Source organism: Rana temporaria, chromosome 11 (genome assembly GCF_905171775.1).
Source record: "Rana temporaria chromosome 11, aRanTem1.1, whole genome shotgun sequence".
Lineage (NCBI taxonomy): Eukaryota > Metazoa > Chordata > Amphibia > Anura > Ranidae > Rana > Rana temporaria.
The window spans coordinates 85,516,063-85,535,421 of NC_053499.1; the positions used below are offsets into that span (position 1 = coordinate 85,516,063).

Consider the following 19,359-nt stretch of genomic DNA (forward strand, 5'->3'; position numbering starts at 1 on the left):
TCATTTACAGCTCATGGCCCAGTTTATTATCTTTTTCCAGTATTCATTTTAATATAATGTTTTTAAATAATTTTAACATTTTTAAAAATATATGTATTATTTTATATATATTGTTTATTCCTATTAATATCTTTTAACTAATATTTTTATGCATTTTTAATATGGATAACAATATCTGCAACTCTTTTATATACAATTTTTAAAATATCATTTATATTTTGTATATACACTTATTGTCTAGAGATGTGTTTGTAGATTTTAGAGTGCTATATAATATATATTTTATATATGTATACATGTCATTCATAACTATACACACCATTAATTGGCTGGCTCTTGTGCTTAAATAATGAGAGCCAATGTACTCTGTGTTTCTGAATTTATACTGCTATACTCTGTATGCATAGACCTAGAGGTAACTTGTGGTCATAGGGACATCCGAAAAGCTGACAGTCAGCAATATTTGGTTTTCATCCCTCCATTATGGAATACACTGCAGGCAGGTTGAGTGTCATACCCCAGTTTAACCATCGGGGTTAGACATTACATTCGATACTAGGCAGTGGGATGTGGTGTAATACACCGATGTCGCCACTGAGGGCCTCCACCACGTTGGAAGAATGCCAGCTACAGCGTCATGACGATGATGCTGCTCTGATTGGATGAGGGGATCAGCTGCATGTTAGCATGGCTGGGAGGAACGTAAGTCCACTCAGCTGCAGTTTGTTAACATCAGTAGGCACGCATCAACACAAGGGGGGAGGGAGGACCCTGGCAACTATATAAAGCGGCACTAGACAGCTGGTAAGTAACCCCATGAAGAAATCATTTCGATGAAACATGTCGGGGAGTGATTACTGAAGTCACAACCGCACACCTTAACTTTCTAAGCTTGAACGTGGAATGGTCTAATCTGCCACCAGCTCAATTACCTAAGCAGCGGCTCCAGTACACCTGCACAAGGGCTGTGAGTAACACTTGGGCTATTTGTTGGTCCGCTGTGACCACTAGTTCACCTGGAGGATATCTTTATTTTTTGTTTTACACCGTGTCAGTTTTTGGATTTATACACTGCTTGTAACAAGAGTTACCTTTGTGAGTGCATTCTTTGGGAGATTTGTAGTGTGTTATTAAAAGTTGTGTTACAGTATCACACTATTGTGCTCTCTTTTTCTTATTTGCATATGGCTGTTATCTTGGAGTTTTCTTTTTGCTTCGGATCTCCATCTGTTTAACTGAATGCTCCACTCTATATGAAAAGAAGGAGTTCTATCAACTAAACTGAGGGGGTCAGTTAACAAGCCTGTGTGCCTAAACACGAAAGTGTCAGGCCATTTGTTGCGGTGAGTTTGCATTTCTGATGGGTGGTGGAAGCACGCAGTCACTGTGGTGTGGTGAAAGCACTTATTGAAGATCGGGAAGGATTTTTTCTTTTCCTTTGCTCTCCATTTATGAACTATTTATATATATTTTTTTGTTCACTTAGACAGTTCATGGACTTTATTTGCCAACCTGGTATTTTTTGATGCGATTTTTGCACGGATTTTTGGACACTTATATATTGACTCACTTAGAGGGTGGATTATTTATTTATTTTTCACTATGTCACTGTACCAATATTATATTTGTTGATTTACATTTTCACCTATTTTTTTGAGCGCTGTTTAATATCACATTTGGCACCTTATTTATAATAGGTATCACTGTATTTGCATATTAACTATTTTGGGTGCCGTGTTTATTAATGGGGCAATGGGGGGTCAATGCCGTAATCCTGCGCATGCGCAGGGATCTGCCGTTCCCACGCGTTTACGCAGGAGAGACGTCATCGCCGCTCCGGCCAGTCACAGCCCCGGAGTGGCGAAACAAGGAAGAAGACTGCAAGAGACATGGTGGCGGTGGCTGAGGGGACCAACGAGAACTTTGGGGGCTTCCATCTCAGGTAAGTCAATCATAATGAGCTAGTATGCTATGCATACTAGCTCATTGTGACTTTCTCTTGCAGGGTTTTTTTTTTTTTAAAAAGAAGGTTGATGGTTTACTTCCTCTTAAATATTTATAAGACATACAGTAGCACTGTGCAATGTTAAGTTTTTACAGTTGGAGCAAAGTAGGTCATACTTTTTAATGGATTTTTACCTTCTTCCAGATTATCTGCTGATTTCGTTTTCTGCAGATGCAGGGTTTTAATTTATTTTTGTCTTTTGGTTTCAACCTAGATCACTATGTACTGTATGTTTGTGGAAAAATCTCTTTACAAATATTTTTCTTACCGGTCTTTAAAGAAGAATATTTCTCCCCTAATTTGTGAAATGCCATCAAACACAATGTCACTGGTGCACAAATCTGGGGTTACAGGGCCTTCTGTGGGATAAGGATCAGGTCCTGGTCTTGGTTCTTTTCCTTCTCCCCTTCCTGAAAGATTCACATAAATAAAGAATCAAATAAGATACATATAATAAATGTAAAAACGATTTCTTGCTAGACTGAGTGATTGTACCACATTCTGTAACTCTAGTAAAGGACAGTCCTAGAAATGTAAAGGTAAATTATAAAAACCACAGGAAATGGCCTAGCCAGCATGGAATGATATAGTAATATGACTGAGCTCTGTGCAGGGACACCTATGGTAAAGTGGTGCAGTCACTGGGTGTGCCTTCCCTACATCAGAACTTTGCCTAATGCCTGAGGCAAGTGCCAAGAAGCCCCAACCGACTTAGGAACGTGTCTAATCCTGCTGCCCAATCTCCTGCTATGTCCTACTCTGGGATTTGGCATATTTTCTTTGGAAGAAAGAGGAAGTCTGTCGATGCCTGGGAAGCACCTAGGGTACCAAGGCTCACGCCAGGCTGTACATACAGCTTAAAAGGCAACTTTCAAATACATGCCAGGCCTTAGTAGTTGGTGCAGTTTGGGCAGCAATAATGAAGGACAAAGAGGCCAGTGATGTATACCTCTATTGAAATGATCCTCTGAAGCCCAAGTTATCCCCTTCATTAAGCAATAGGACAACATCTGGCACCAAAAGGCTCCCTTCCAACCATGCTCTATAGCAGTGATGGTGAACCTTGGCACCCCAAATGTTTTGGAACTACATTTCCCATGGTTCTCATGCACTCTGCAGTGTAGATGAGCATCATGGGAAATGTAGTTCAAAAACATCTGAGGTGCCAAGGTTCGCCATCACTGCTCTATAGCAACTAAATATTACTTGGGAAAGAGAGGAGGAGAGTGGAAGTCATGCCTATTATGAACAGTAGGCCACACAAGAGGTGGTTAATGAATGTGGAGATAACTTTTTTTTACAATTGAATCTTATGGCTGCATTATTGAACCAAGTTTTATTCACCTGAGGCCTTGTACAGACGACACCGTTTTCATCGGACATGCCTGCTGGGAGGTTTTGGTCTGATGTGTGTACACAACATCAGACCAAAATCCCTGCGGACACAGAACGCGGTGACGTAGAAGACACCGACGTTCTCTGACACGGAAGTTCAATGCTTCCACTCATGCGTCGAATCAATTCGACGCATGCGCGGGATTTCGGGCCGCTAGTTATACGTCATAACCAGCGGACATGTCCGATGAGTCGTACTAACCATCGGACATGTCGACGGACATGGTTCCAGCGGACAAGTTTCTTAGCATGCTAAGAAACTTTTGTCCGCTGGAAACCTGTCCTCTAGGCCAGGAAACCAGTCCGCAAGGCCGTACACACGGTCGGACATGTCCGCGGAAACTGGTCCGCGGACCAGTTTCAGCAGACATGTTCGGTCGTGTGTACGAGGCCTAACAGTAAAACAAAGCATACTAATGTCTGGTGTGCTGCTAGTGTTATTCTGTGTGCTTAACCCTTCATATACCTACAGTCAGCCAGGAGGGCTGGTAGCAGGGGCAGACTGACAACCCATGGGCCCCCCGGGCAATAGGAGATTATGGGGTCCCAGGCAATAGGAGATTATGGGGCCACACAGTATACACACAATATACACACAGAGTATACATACATATACACACACACAGTATACATACACACACACTGAGAAGGTACTGGAGAGGCAGGGCAGCTATAATCTTGGCATTTTTAGACCAAAAGGATGTCGGATAAGGGACATTTCAGGTACAGATGTAAAAAACAGATTTTTACATACTGTCCCTGGTTTTACTAAGGCTGGCAATCCTGATGGCGCCCCCTAGTGGCAGTGCAGTGCCCGAATGGTCAGTCCGCCCCTGGCTGGTAGGTTCTGCAGGAAGTAGAGCTGGGAGAAGTTCTACAGAGGAGAGGAGAAAGTCCTGTATGCAGTTTTCAAAGAGAGCTCCTCAAGGGACATTTGCTGTTGATCACTCAAACTTTTTCTGACGGTGTCCAGAAAAAGAGGACAGTTCAGGATTTTGTACATAGGAAAAACATTGTCCCCATTCATTGGTTTGGTCAAGTTCCCAAAATCCCTTTACCCCATCCATGTTATTACCCCTAATAAAACAACAAAACCAAGCTCAGAGACTAATTTCTCATGTCCAACTGTGAGTGGAGAATTATTGTTGTCTAGCTATGCAGGAATAGGGGAACCAGTTACCAGCAGCCCCTGCAGGGGTAGTGCTACACTAATATAAAAGGTTTCTAATTTAGGATGCATACTCATATATATAGGGAAGTCATAACTACATACTGTAGCTTTAACCCTTTTTAAAGCGGAACTAAACCCATTGATTTACCGCTTTAATACTTGGCACTTTTTCTCCCTTCCTGACAAGCCAAATTTTCAGCTTTCAGCACTGTTGCATTTTAAATGACAATTGTGCGGTCATGCAATGCTCTACCCAAACAACATTTTTATATAGTTCCCTTTTGGTGGTATTTAATCACCACTGGGTTTCTTATTTTTTGCTTACAAAAACAAAAAAAGGCCAAAAATTTGAAAAATTTGGAGAATAAGTAATTTTTTTTCTTGTAAAAAATTATTTACTGCTCTGTTCCTAAAAAAAATTCTAATAGTTAGTACTGCTGCAACTTCATGTGAGACACACAATCAAATACAACAAAATAAATAAGCTGCGCTGAATACAGTGATATGTCAATATAAAGTGACACATGAAAAAATGTCAGAAGCAGGGAAACTAATGAATCCTCTTTGCCCCTGATAATAAACCATACATTAATGAAACTTAAATAGTGAACATAAAAAATAAGAGAATACAAAAATGCTCAAGAAATGAAAAGTGAAGAGGGGACAGTGTCTATTCAAGTGGGGGGGAGTATGTAGTGCCTGGTTACTTTTCAGAACCAGTGCTAGTGTAAATTTAGAGGGGGTCAGAGAGTTAAGTGACTCTGGCCTGGTTGATTTGTTTAAATTTGAAGCCTCTGTCCCAGCTTTGGCTGTGCTGTGGGCTCATGCTGGCGGTTCTGGGGTGCGGGTCACACCCCAGGCCGACAGGTGGCAGCAGTGGAGTCAAGGATTCAGATTCTTCCCCCAGCTGCCTATCAGGAGGAGTCTTCCTTGCTGTGCATGCTGGGGAGGGGTATTTATGAGGCAGGCGCCATTTTCTTGGGTCTTCTTCCCGTGTGGCACCCACCTTCAGCCATACCATGGCACCCCGGCAAAATGGCCTTCCGGGCCGGGGTGTGCGTGCTACGTGGTGTTCCTGGTTCCGGGACCATGTTGGTCCGGAGCAACTGAGCTGTGGCTGGAGCCCAGTGATCGACTGGGTCCCCAATCTGATGAGGTCCTGAACTGTCCGTTCCTGTGTGAGGAAGCTGTTCGGTGGAGAGTCTACCTGAGGAGTACCAAGAGAGGCTGGTGTTCCAAAAGGGCCCTGACTATCCACCGGGGACCAGGGTAACTGGGTGCTGAGAGGCTGGACGTCGGTCGCCTATCAGCCGGTACCCATACCGAAACTACCTGAAGGAGATCCGGGTGTCGAATCTGTTAAGGATTCGGGACCACTATTATCTCCATTGGGCCATATTCTCCAAGAATCTCCGCCTGCTTCGCTTAGGGCACTTACACTCCGCTGTCCCAACTTACTGGAGCAGGTGTTGTATTCCCCAACCACTTGCTCCATAAGTTGGAACAGCGGAGTGTAAGTGTCCCGGCGTAGCCTGGCGGATCTCCAAGGGGGCGGCTTCTATTCAAATGAAGCGCGCCCCCGATGCAAAAGAACTGGGCATGCGCCGGGCTGCAAAAAGCCCAGTGCGCATGCTCCAGTTCTCGGCGGAAAACGTCAATGACGCCGACGTGTGCGTCATTGACGTAAAGTCGTATTCAAGAACAACTTACGTAAACGACGTATCCGACGAAAAAACACGACGGGGACCCGACGCCATCCGTAACATGGCCTACGCGAGACTTGCGGAAACTTACCCCTCATATAGCAGGGGTAAGTTTCCGCTTACGCAAACGACGTTAGCGACGGTTACGCGACGCGAACTCGTTCGGGAATCGGCGTAGAAGGATCATTTGCATATGCAAATGACTCCTTCACGTAAATGCCATCTAGCGGCGGCCGGCGTCATTGCATTTAAGATCCGCCAGTGTAAGATGGCGGATCTTAAGTGTATCTATGCAAAAATGATTCTGAGAATCAGGAGCATAGATACACTGGCCTAAAAAGGGAGTTACGATGGAGTATCTGACTTACTCCATCGTAACTTCACTGAGAATATGGCCCATTGTGTTCAACTATCAGGAGGGTCTGTGGCAGAGACTTAAAGGGTCACTAAAGGAAAACATTTTTTAGCTAAAAAGCTTCCTTTACCTTACTGCAGTCCTGGTTTCATGTCCTCATTGTTCGTTTTTGCTTTGATGTTGCTGTAATTCCTCTGTTCTGGACACTTCCTGGTTGCCTGTTTCCAGTAAAGCCCAGAGCAGGGAACAAAGTGACTAGGAGGAGGGCTGGCATGACAGAGGGAACAGGGTACGTGGGGAAATTAATGATTGGCCAGCCAGCGTTGCGGGGGCGGGGAGAGGAGTTCATAAAAGGGGATGTTCCCGCCCCCGGCAAGCACAGCGCGGAGGAAAGTCAGGGAGCAGCACCATGTCGGATGTAGCTAGTATGTTGGCCCAACTGCAGGCGGAGGCGGCGGCGCACGGCCCTGAGTGGCTTCGGGAGCAGCTGCTGCCTATATTCGGTAGGCCGGCAGCAGGAGAAGGTGAGGGGGGTCAAGACACGGGGCGAGCTCGGCGGTCTAGCCCGCCGGAGCGCTTCTCACCCGACTCCTCCCCCAGGGCCCAGCGTCACCTAGGGAGTCCCCATTCGCGTGCCCCTCCGGGCCCCCCCCGCGAAGCGCGCTGCTATGCCTGCAAAGGGGGGGACCGGGAGGAATCCCCAACGTGGACGGGGCTCGGCAAGCGGCCGCTCCGCCAGCCCTGGGGCGGCCCCAACGCCCGCTCGGCACATGGACTCTGAGACGGCGGGCCCCGCCCCCCGGGCTACTGCGCGGGGCGCGGTGCCTCAGCAAGGGAGGCCTAGAAGTGTGACTGCTGGGCCATCCACTTCCCCAGCCTGCGGCCTGGCTACTGCGGGTATGGAGGACGGGAGATCTAGTGAAGGACAAGTTGGAGGCAGCAGGGCTGGGGGAAGCCCCCCAGGCCCGCGGAAGGCGACGCAGAAATCCGTGAACGGGTCTGGTGCGCAGAAGGGTGGTCAGGCGGACGGATCCTTCCCCTGGTGGGTTTTTCGGTGGAGGACGAGGAACCATCTGCAGTGCGGTCGGAGGGGGAGCTGACGGAGTCCGAGGACGATCTACCCCCCCGGAGGACGGCAGCTGCGGTGTAGACGGGACGGTCGGCTGGTGGGTCAATCCCTAGGCAGCCCAGTAAGTCTGATTTACCATTACCTTTTACTGCTGGTTTGGGGGTGTTAGCGCCAGTTAGCGGCGGGGTGGGGGCTGCTAGTGCTGTGGGGTCTGAAGGGTCTAGTGTGGTAGCAGGGACGGCTCCTGGCAACGGTGTAGGCGGGGTGGCGGACCTGGGACTGGGAGGTTTTGCGGGTTTCCTAGCGGGTATAAAGGAGTTGGTGGGTAGGTTTGAGAACCCGGGCGGGGCGGTATCCGGACCGGCGGCGGCTTGGGTCCCCCCCGCGGGGGCGGTTGGGGGTGGAGTTGTGGTTTCTGCGGTGCCCGGGACTCCCCCGGCAGTGGTGACTGCGCCCCCGCCGGTGGTAGCCGCCGCGGCAACGCCTGGGGGTGCGGTAGCATTGGTGGTGCCTGCGGAAGGCAAAGGAGCAGGTGAGCCGGCGGGTAGGCAGGAGATAATTTGGCTCGCCGACGCGGCGAAATGTGAGGTTTACGTCTGCTATGAGGCGTCGTTGGGGACCCACCTGAAGGCGGAGTTTAGAGAAAAGATCTGGAAGGGTGAGTATGTGGAGATTTTCTCTCTTCTCCTATTGGAAAAATGTAATCTGGATAGGGGTAAGCCGGACAAATCCAAGAAGGAAGAGGAGGAGAGGCGTAGGTATCGGTTGATCCCGCGTACGTTCGCCAATTGGTTGCAGGCCTTTAGTATTCTGGCATGTGTAGTGGGGGAGAAGAAACCGGAGTACTGTTCGGGGCTCTTTATTTACCAGAATGCGATTGGGGAGGCACACAGAGTTTACGTGGGTTCCGCGTGGCTGCGGTACGATGAACAGTTTAGGCAGAGAATGGCGGTGCGACCGGACCTGCGCTGGAACCAGAAGGACATGAACCTTTGGCTGTGTTTGATGATGGCGGCGAGGGCCCTGGGCCAGTTTTTTCAGGGGGGGGGGGGCGGGGGTCCAACTTCCCAAGGGCAACCGGCCAGTCGGGCTAAAGGGGTGTGTTGGCAGTTCAACTCTGGCACCTGCAGGTTCGGAGGCACCTGCCGGTACAAGCACGAGTGCTCTGGTTGCGGGGGCTCCCAACCTTTGTCAAAATGTTTTAAACAAGGCAAGGAGCGTGCCGGAGAGTCTGCTAACAAGAGGGAGGACTCCAGTGATGGTGGAAAGGATGCGGCCGTTTCTCGGTAGGTATCCGGACAAGGGGGCGGCGCACATTCTGGAGAGGGGTTTTTCGGTGGGTTTTCGGATTCCGTGCAATCTGGAGGTGGTTCCCCCGGTTTCTCGCAAACCCGAAGTGGTTTCGGAGAAACTACGGAAGGAGGTGGCTCTCGGGTGCATGGGGGGTCCTTTTTTGGCAGCACCCTGGGTGGATCTAGTAGTTTCTCCACTTGGGGTGGTCCCCAAATAGGAACCCAACAAGTTTAGGTTGATTCACCACCTCTCCTTTCCAAAAGGGGATGGGATCGGTCAATGACGCGATTGATCCGGAGGCCTGTACGGTGAGCTACACATCGTTTGATGCGGCAGTGCACTGGGTTAGGCACTATGGGCGGGGTGCGTTGATGGCAAAGTCGGATATCGAAGTGGCGTTTCGCTTGTTGCCAGTACACCCGGACAGTTTCCGACTGTTAGGGTGTCATTGGGAGGGGCAGTTCTATGTGGACCAGTGTCTTCCCATGGGGTGCTCCATTTCCTGTGCGCTGTTCGAGATGTTCAGCTCGTTCTTTGAGTTGGTGGTGCGGGACGTGTCAGGTCTCAATTCAATCATCCATTATCTGGACGAATTCCTGTGTGTGGGTCCGGCGGCCTCTAGGATTTCCGCTGTGCTTCTGGCTATGCTTGAACACATCGCAGACCGTTTCGGGGTGCCATTGGCCCCCGAGAAGACGGAAGGGCCGCGCACGGTCATGACGTTCTCGGGCATCACTTTGGATTCTGAGGCGATGGAATGCCGATTGCCGGAAGACAAATTAGAGGCACTTAAGGCGGAGATCAGGGGCATGCTGGGGGTTAGAAAAGTTCGGCTGCGGGAGCTCCAGTCCTTGCTGGGCAAACTGAATTTTGCGTGCCGCATTTTGCCCATGGGACGGGTATTTAGCCGATGGTAGTTGGCTAGTATGGCGGGGGTGGAGTCACCTAAGCACCTTGGTAGCCTGAAGAAGGTACACAGGGAAGACTTGCGAGTGTGGCACTCCTTTTTGGAGTCCTTCAATGGCAGGGCGCTGTGGATGGCAGGCCCGGTCAGTAACTTTGATCTGGAACTGTACACGGACGCCGCGGGGTCCACAGGTTTTCGGAGCTTTCTTCCAGGGCAGGTGGAGCGCGGGCCCGCGGCCGGCGAGCTGGGTGGAGGCAGGTTTTACAAAGAACCTGGTGTTACTGGAATTGTTTCCGGTGGTACTGGCGGTGGAACTGTGGGGGACTGATTTCAGGGACAGGAAGGTTAGATTCCATGGTGACAACCTGGGAGTGATGCAAGTGATCAACCGGGTGTCGGCCTTTTCGCCCCCAGTGGTTCGCTTGCTGCAGCATCTAGTGCTGAGATGCTTGCAATTTAATGTTTTTATTCATGCAGTTCACCTCCCTGGAGTGGAGAACGTCATTGCTGACGCTTTATCTCACTTTCAGTGGGACAGGTTCAGAGAGTTGGTGCCGGCAGCGGAACAACACGGAGTGCCTTGTCTGGATTGGCTGTGGAGGATTGTGTTAGCGTGATCTCTAGATGGCTCAGGAGGTCGGTGAGTGAGGCCACGTGGGGGGCGTACAGCAAGGTGTGGCAGGAGTGGGAGTCTTTTGCGAGATTGGCGGCGGTCGAGACGTTTGGTACTGAGGTTCGTTGGTTGGTGCTTTACTTTGTGTCCAGAAACATGGAAGACGGGGTGTCGGTGGCCGCGTTGAACAAAAAAATGGCTGGCCTGGCGTTCCTGTTCAAGTTACAGGGTTGCCAGGACTTCACCAAAGACTTTTGGGTGTGACAGGCGCTCAAAGGCTACAGGAAGGCCAGAGTGACTAGGGACTCTAGGCGCCCGGTGTCTTTCTCCGTTCTTCAGGGACTCTTGCAAAAGTTTCCCTTTGATCTGTTGATCGGATTACGAGGTAGCGCTGTTCAGGGTGGCATTTGCATTGGCGTTTTTCGGCGCCTTCAGGATCGGTGAGCTGGTCAGCCCTTCTAAGAAGGTCCAAGGGGGCTTGGGGTTACACGAGGTAAGTTGTGGGGTGGACAGGGTGTCAGTGTGGCTGCGCAGGTTGAAAACGGTCCAGGCAGGGAGGGGAAAGGAGGTCCAGGTTTTTGCGTTGCCTGGGTCCCCACTGTGTCCAGTGGGGGCGGTACAGGCCTTCTTAGAGGTGCGCTCTGGGGCGGGGGGGTCCTTCTTGATGCACAGGGATGGATTGCCTCTAAGTTTCGGTTTGTTGCTGTTTTTAAGAAGGGCGTGCGTGCATTGGGGTTGGACGAGAAAGAGAGGCCCGGAGCAAAAATCAGCATGCCATAAGCACAGGGCCGGCCATGACGGGGTTAAAGAAAAACCCTGCCATGGTCGGGGGGAGGGGTTAGCAGTGAAGGAGAGCGGTGGGAGGGGAGGTTATAAATTCCCCCTCCCACGCTTCCCGGGTTAACACGCACGAGGGGCGAAGTTTGCTGCTGGGGACTCTGGGCTCTGCCAGAAACGACTGGGGAGAGGTAGGCCGCGACCGGGGACTTTATTTTCGGGCGATCTGCGGTTCAGAGAGGCGCTGTTGGGGATCTGTGCTCTGCCAGACGGAAAAAAAAAAAAAAACGAGCGCTGCTAGGCCGCGGCCGGGGACTCGATTTTTCTTTCACCTCCATCTGCCTGCTACTATGGCTGGGGTTGAGGCGATGCTCGCCCAGCTCAGGCAGGAGGCGGATCGCCGCGGTGAGGGGTGGCTCCAGTCCATGCTGGGGCCGCTCCTCCCACAGGGGGATACCAGGACTGATTTACCCGGGGGGGAGGGGGGCACCCCGCGAGTGCGGGGGTCTCGGCCTGCAGAGTGGGTCAATAACGATAATTCACCCGTCCGGGGGGGGGGGGGGACACCCCGCGATCGCGGGTGTCCCGGCCTCCTGTGCGGTATTCCCCAGGACCGTCCACCCGGTCCCATAGGAGGGAGGGCAGCCCCATACGGGCCCCCTCGGGCCCCCCAGCAAAACGTACAGCGGCGGCGGGGCGCCAGGAGAAGGCCACCGATCGGCAGCGTGGGGCAGGGAGGGGGTGGCCAGGGGGCTCTAATGCGGCGGCCAGGTCCGCTCGGCGAGAAGATCGGAGGGACGCGGGCTCCAACCCCCGTTTTGCACCGGAGGGCCGAGAGCCTCGGCAACGCACATCTGTCCCTGCGGTGTCTAGCTCTCCAGCATCCGCGGCTAGCCACCTCCAATCCAGCCCCGTGGTGAGGGAGCGAGGGGAGGGGAAGACGGCAGAGTGTACGAGGCGCCAAGGAAAGCAACGAGGGTGCGCAGCGAGAGCGAGTCCAGCTCTGGGCCCACGGCTCCCAGGCCCGAGTCGCCTGGAGGGCTTTCATCTGGTGAGGAGGGTCAGCCTGGAGATCGATCGGAAGGGGAGCTGTCGGAGGAGGATGTCGGGCCCAGGACGGAGGTCGCAGAACGGGAGTCAAGCCGGACGGCTGGTGGGATTGCTTCCAGACAGCCCTGTGAGTCGTTTTTGGCTTTTTCTTCTACTGTACAAAATGTGGGGGTGTCAGTGGGGGGACGGGGAGGGGGTCCCCGTAGTCGGTTAGGGGTGCCCGCAGGGGTGAGTAGTGGGGGTTCTGGTGCCCTGGGGAACAGTCGGGAGAGGATGCGGGTTTGCACCGGTTTCTGTCTGGTCTGGAGGCGTTGGTGAGCCAGCTGAAGGGTGGGGTCAGCCCCGCCGTTAGCCTGGCGGCAGCATGGGGTCCGGCGGGGGGGTCCGGGGTTACGTCACCTGCAGTGGCAGTCACCGTGTCGGGGGCTGTGGTGCCTGTGGACAAGGGGCAAGAGGTAGGGGCGGTGGAGGGTACTGTGGTGCCGCCTATGGAAAAAGGAGATGCGGGAGTCGATTCCGCGAAGAAGAGGGATTTGGTCCGGTTGGCGGACGCAGCAAAAGGGGAGGTGTATACATGTTATGAGGGACCGCTGGGTTCGCATTTGAAACCGGAGGTGCGGGAAAAGATTTGGAAGAGTGAATATGTAGAGATATTCGCGTTGTTACCGCTGGAGTCCAAGAAAGAGGACGAGGAGAAGAGGAGGTATAGGCTTATACCTAGGACTTTTGCGAACTGGTCGCAGGCCTACTCGATCATGGCGAGCGTGATCGGCGAGAAAAACCCCGAACATTGTTCGGCGCTTTTCAGTTACCAGGAGGCGATTAGCGAAGCCTACCGAAGTTACGGGGGCACCGGGTGGCTCCGGTATGATGAGCAGTTCCGGCAACGCCGGGCTATCAGGCCAGATATTAGGTGGGACACTAAGGACATGCGGCTTATGTCGGCCCCACGGACGTCCACGCCGTTTTTTCAGGGGGGGGGGGCGGTGGAACCTCTTCCCCAGGACAGTCGGCCAGAAAGAAAAAGGGGGTCTGCTGGCAGTTCAACGAAGGAAACTGAAAGTTCGGAGGGTCTTGCCGGTTCAAGAACGAGTGCTCCAGCTGTGGTGGCAATCACCCCTCTGCCCGGTGTTTTAAACAAGGCAAGGGACGTTCCGGAGATTCTTCAAGTAAGAGGGAGGACTCCGGTGATGGTGGAAAGGATGCGACCGTTTCTCGGTAGATATCCTGACAGGGCGGCCGCCCTGTCATTGGAAAGGGGATTCTCCGTGGGTTTTAGCATTCCGTGCAAGTTGGCGGTGGTCCCCCCGGTGGCTAAGAATTTGCGTTCCGCGTTACAACACCCGGAGGTGGTTTCGGAGAAACTGCTGAAGGAAGTGGCATTGGGCAGGATGGGGGGCCCATTTGTCTCGCCTCCCTTGGACGATTTGGTGGTTTCCCCATTGGGGGTGGTGCCTAAGAAGGAGCCGAACAAATTCCGGCTCACTCATCATTTGTCGTTTCCAAAGGGGGGGTCGGTCAACGACGCTATCAGCATGGAGGAGTGTACGGTGAGTTACACCTCTTTTGATGCTGCGGTGGGCTGGGTTAGACGGTATGGCCGGGGGGCCTTGATGGCCAAGTCGGACATTGAGGCGGCGTTTCGGCCCCTGCCGGTCCACCCGGATAGTTTTCGGCTTTTGGGTTGCCATTGGGGTGGGGAGTTCTACATAGACAAGTGTCTACCGATGGGCTGCTCCATTTCCTGCGCGCTGTTTGAACGGTTTAGTTCTTTCCTAGAATGGGTGGTTCGGGATGTGTCCGGAGTGAGCTCCGTGATCCACTATCTGGACGACTTCCTCTGTGTTGGCCCGGCTGGGTCGCGGATTTGCGCAGTGTTGTTGGCCACGTTGGAGCACATTGCGGAGCGATTTGGTGTGCCGCTGGCACCCGAGAAAACGGAAGGACCGAGATCGGTCATCCAATTCTTGGGCATTGTGATCGATTCGGAGGTGATGGAATGTAGGTTACCGCTGGACAAGTTGGAGGGCCTCAAGGCCGAGATTCAGGAGATGGTGGGTTTGCGGAAAGTGCAACTCCGAGCGCTGCAGTCGCTCCTGGGGAAGCTAAATTTCGCATGCCGCATTCTCCCCATGGGGAGGGTCTTTTGCAGGCGTCTCTCGGCGGCCACAGCGGGGGTCAGGTCACCCAGGCACTATGTGCGCCTGGGGAAGGAACATAGGGAGGATTTGTTGGTGTGGCACTCCTTTTTGAAATCCTTCAACGGCAGGGCCTTGTGGATGTCCGGTCCGGTGAGTAATTTTGACATGGAGTTGTTCACAGATGCAGCCGGAGGTGCAGGTTTTGGGGCATATTTTCAGGGGCAGTGGAGTGCGGGCTCTTGGCCTCAGGCCTGGTTGGAGGCGAGGTTCACAAAGAACTTGGTGCTGTTGGAATTATTTCCGGTGGTGCTGGCAGTAGAATTGTGGGGTTTGGCCTTCCGGGACCGGAAGGTGCGGTTCCATGGTGATAATATGGGGGTGGTCCAGGTGATCAACAGAGTTATGGCGTCCTCTCCGCCAGTTATTCGGCTATTACGGCACCTGGTGCTGCGCTGTTTGCATATGAACGTATTTGTATATGCAGTGCATTTACCGGGGTAGGAGAATGTAGTGGCTGACGCTCTGTCTCGCTTTCAGTGGGACAGGTTCCGGGAGCTGGTGCCGGAGGCAGAGGAGCAAGGGGTCCCCTGTCCGGAGTGGCTTTGGAGGATTCCGTTGGAATCGTCTCCAGTTGGATCAGAAAGTCGGTAAGTGTGAACACTTGGAGGGCGTATGAGAAGGTTTGGGCGGAATGGCAGGCTCTGGTTAGGGAGGCCGAGGTGGACCCGGCCGGTCCCGAGGTCAAGGGATTGGTGATTTATTTCTTGGCCAGGAACATGGAGGCCGGGGTGTCTCAGTCCATGTTGGACAAAAAATTGGCTGGCTTGGCTTTCCTGTTGGCAAGGGTGTCCGGACTTTACTAAGGAATTTTGTGTCCGGCAGGCTCTTAAAGGTTACAGGAAGCAGGGGCGTCGGGCGGATTCCCGGCGCCCGGTGTCGTTTGAAATATTGAGGGGTATTATGGGGGAGTTGGGGATATTGTGTTCGTCCCGGTTTGAGGTGTTATTGTTTCGGGTGGCGTTCGCGTTGGCGTTTTTTGGAGCTTTTCGAGTAGGGGAATTGGTTAGCCCCTCGAAGACAGTACAGGGTGGCATGTTAGCTGGTGACGTGGCGTGGACGCGAGAAGGGGTTGCATTGTTGCTACGTCGGTCCAAGACGGATCAGAAAGGGAAGGGCAAAGTGGTGTGAGTTTTCCCTATTGAGGGGTCGGACTTATGCCCGGTTAGGGTGGTGCAGGAATTTTTGGAAGTACGGCCGAAGTTGGGCGGATCATTTTTGCTGCATGAGGATGGGACAGCGTTGTCGCGGTATCAATTCGTGACGGTGTTCAGACGGTGCCTGGGGGCTTTGGGCCTTGTGGCTCAGGAGTTCTCGGCGCATTCTTTTCGGATTGGGGCCGCGACGGAAGCGGCCCGTTGTGGCTTGGATGAGGAATTGGTGAAGAGGATTGGCAGATGGGAGTCAAGGAGGTTTCGACTATATGTTAGACCCCAGCTCATGGTAGAATTAGGGGTGAGCGGGGGTGCAGGCTAATATACGTCCCGAGAAAAGTTAAGGGGCCACCTCCAATGTTGGTGGGGAGTGGACCGGGGTTTTTGGTTAAGGGAACATGTTGGGGTCGGGGATGGGAGCGTCTCCCGATGGGCTTATTTGTGATGGTTTTCTTACTTACTGTCTTTCAGGTGTGGGACAAGGACTGGTCTGGATAATGGGCCACTCCTTCGTTCATAGGGGGGCTGCGAGAGCGGATAGGCGACCGGACGGTCGCCAGCTGGGGGTCCCAAGACAGGAAGCGATGGTGCGGTGGTTGGGTTTCCCGGGGATGTTGTGGAGCAGGGTGGTGCCGGAAGTGCACAAGTTTGCACGGTTGGATCGACCGCCGGATGTTTTGTTGATACATGCGGGGGGTAACGACCTTGGGATTCGTACTATGTTGGATGTCGCACGCGACATCAAATTAGATTTTTTGCGAATTCGCATCTCCTACCCGGAAACGGTAGTGATATGGTCCGACATTGTGGGCAGGTCATCATGGCGGATGGCCAGATCATGGGAAGGTGTGAACAGGGCCAGGAGAAAGATCAATCGGGACGTGGCTAAGTTTGTGATCAGGAATGGCGGGTTGGTGGTTAGACATCCTGAGTTGGAGGTGGATACGTGGAGGTATCAGCTGAGAGATGGAGTACATTTGACCGACGTGGGGATTGACATGTGGGTGTTGGGCCTGCAAGATGGGATCCAGCGAGTATTGAGGGTGTGGAGGGGCGCCCAAAGGTAAGGAGTTACCTTTGGGTGCTGGTGGCGGGTGTTTTGGACTTTGCAGGAGAAGAACTTACCCTAAAGTGAATGCCATTACCCAGAGGTGGTATGTGTTCTGAAGGGGCTGGTAGTCCAGTCTACCAAGGTGTAGCTGGGAAGTGGTTAATGGGGGCACTGCGGTCAGGTGGTCGTCTCTGAGTCAGTTTGTCGGCTTGAGGCCTAAGACCAGAGTTAGGTATCGCAGTGCTCATAAAGGTTTAGCATGGTTACAAATGGTTTAATGTGCCTGCAAAGTCCAGCACCAGTAGTGTTAATATTGTATTTCAGGTTTACATATGTTTATGTGTGGAAATGTTATTTAATGTTATTTAATATTTAAAAAAGGTTATTTAAAATAAATGGAGGCTGCTACGGCCAGTTTTTTACTCCAAAGATTACAGTAGTGGTTTCAGTTATTTATTAAGGTAAAAGTTGAGTAAAATGTGGGTCTTAGCAGATAAGGGTTTATGTATTTATACCATAGTCAAGAGAGGCCCGGAGCAAAAATCAGCATGCCATAAGCGCAGGGCCGGCCATGACGGGGTTAAAGAAAAACCCTGCCATGGTCGGGGGGAGGGGTTAGCAGTGAAGGAGAGCGGTGGGAGGGGAGGTTATAAAATCCCCCTCCCACGCTTCCCGGGTTAACACGCACGAGGGGCGAAGTTTCCCACCCACCCTCCCTTTGTTGGTTATTTTGAGGGGGCAATTGGTTTATTGGGGTAGTAACGGTAAGTGATATGGCGTTTGTGGTCTGGGTGCTTTTCTGTTTTTTTGTCTCTCCACACAGGTGCAAACTTATGATGTCATGGCGGCGGCGGGTGTTTTGGACTTTGCAGGAGAAGAAATTACCCTAAAGTGGATGCAATTACCCAGAGGTGGTATGGGTTCTGAAGGGGCTGGTAGTCCAGTCTACCAAGGTGTAGCTGGGAAGTGGTTAATGGGGGCACTGCGGTCAGGTGGTCGTCTCTGAGTCAGTTTGTCGGCTTGAGGCCTAAGACCAGAGTTAGGTATCGCAGTGCTCATAAAGGTTTAGCATGGTTACAAATGGTTTAATGTGCCTGCAAAGTCCAGCACCAGTAGTGTTAATATTGTATTTCAGGTTTACATATGTTTATGTGTGGAAATGTTATTTAATGTTATTTAATATTTAAAAAAGGTTATTTAAAATAAATGGAGGCTGCTACGGCCAGTTTTTTACTCCAAAGATTACAGTAGTGGTTTCAGTTATTTATTAAGGTAAAAGTTGAGTAAAATGTGGGTCTTAGCAGATAAGGGTTTATGTATTTATACCATAGTCAAGGATTTTCTTCCCACTGCGACCGAGGCGGCTCGTTCTGGGTCGGGCATGGAAGTGGTTAAGCGTATTGGCAGGTGGGAATCCCGTAGGTTCCAGAGCTACGTTCGCCCCCACCTTTTGGATAGGTAAGGCAGTTTGAGGGGGGGGATGTGTGTGGGTTTGTGAAGTAGGGGAGTGTTATCATTTTGTGTTGGGGTGATCTGTTGTGGTTACCTGGTTTGTACTTACCGTATTTTCCGGCGTATAAGACGACTGGGCGTATAAGAAAATTTTTTGGTTTTGGGATATACTCACTGTATGAGACTACCCCCTTCTTACTAGTCTTTCTGAAAGCTGAGGGGGAGCCAGAACCGCTGACAGAAACAGGCTTTTTCAAATCTCACTGTGCCATTACATTACACGCCTCACTGTGCCATTACATCACTTGCCCCTCACTGTGCCATCACTTGCCCCCTCTCTGTGCCATCACTTGCCCCCTCTCTGTGCCATCACTTGCCCCCTCTCTGTGCCATCACTTGCTCACTGTGCCATCACTTGCCCCCTCTCTGTGCCATCACTTGCCCCCTCTCTGTGCCATCACTTGCCCCCTCTCTGTGCCATCACTTGCCCCCTCTCTGTGTCATCACTTGCTCACTGTGCCATCACTTGCCCCCTCTCTGTGCCATCACTTGCCCCCTTTCTGTGCCATCACTTGCCCCCTCTCTGTGCCATCACTGCAAACGGTGCATTTACGGTACTCACATTTTTTTTCTGAATAGCAGGCCAGGCGGTGCGGTGACAGTCTCCGTGCTGCGAGCGTCAAGGATTTAAAAGACGCGCCTTCTCCTCAGACTGTCCTGTGTTAGGCGGAACACAAATCTTCCCAGCAGCACTTCTGTTCTTTGTTCCGCCTATCACGGATGTCTTCTCATCTCGTTCGAGGATGAGAAGGCATCTGTGATAGCAGAAACACAGAACAGAGGCGCTGCTGGGAATATTTGTGTTCCTCCTATCACAGAACACACTGAGGAGAAGGAGCGTCTTTCAAATCATTGACACTCGCAGCAGCACGGAGACCGTACCCGGCGTATAAGACGATCCCCGACTTTGGATGCATTTTTTTGCATCCAGAAAGTCATCTTATACGCCGGAAAATACGGTATCTTTTCTTTCAGGTGCGATTCAGGCCTTAGTGTGGATTCTCGGCCACTCATTCCTCTTCTGGGGGGCTAAGCGGGCTGACGTTAGGCCGGATGGTCGGCAACTGGGCTTTCCTAGAGAGGAAGCCTGTGTTCGCTGGCTGGGT

General features: G+C 51.9%; 1 protein-coding gene across 1 annotated transcript in view; it reads right to left on the reverse strand.

The window, feature by feature from the left end:
* MMP2 (matrix metallopeptidase 2) overlaps positions 1-19,359 on the reverse strand; it is an 876,267-nt gene that overhangs the window by 332,346 nt on the left and 524,562 nt on the right. The window contains exon 9 of the mRNA XM_040328746.1: positions 2,274-2,415. Coding sequence (XP_040184680.1) covers positions 2,274-2,415 — 142 coding nt within the window. The remainder of the gene's footprint in view (positions 1-2,273; positions 2,416-19,359) is intronic.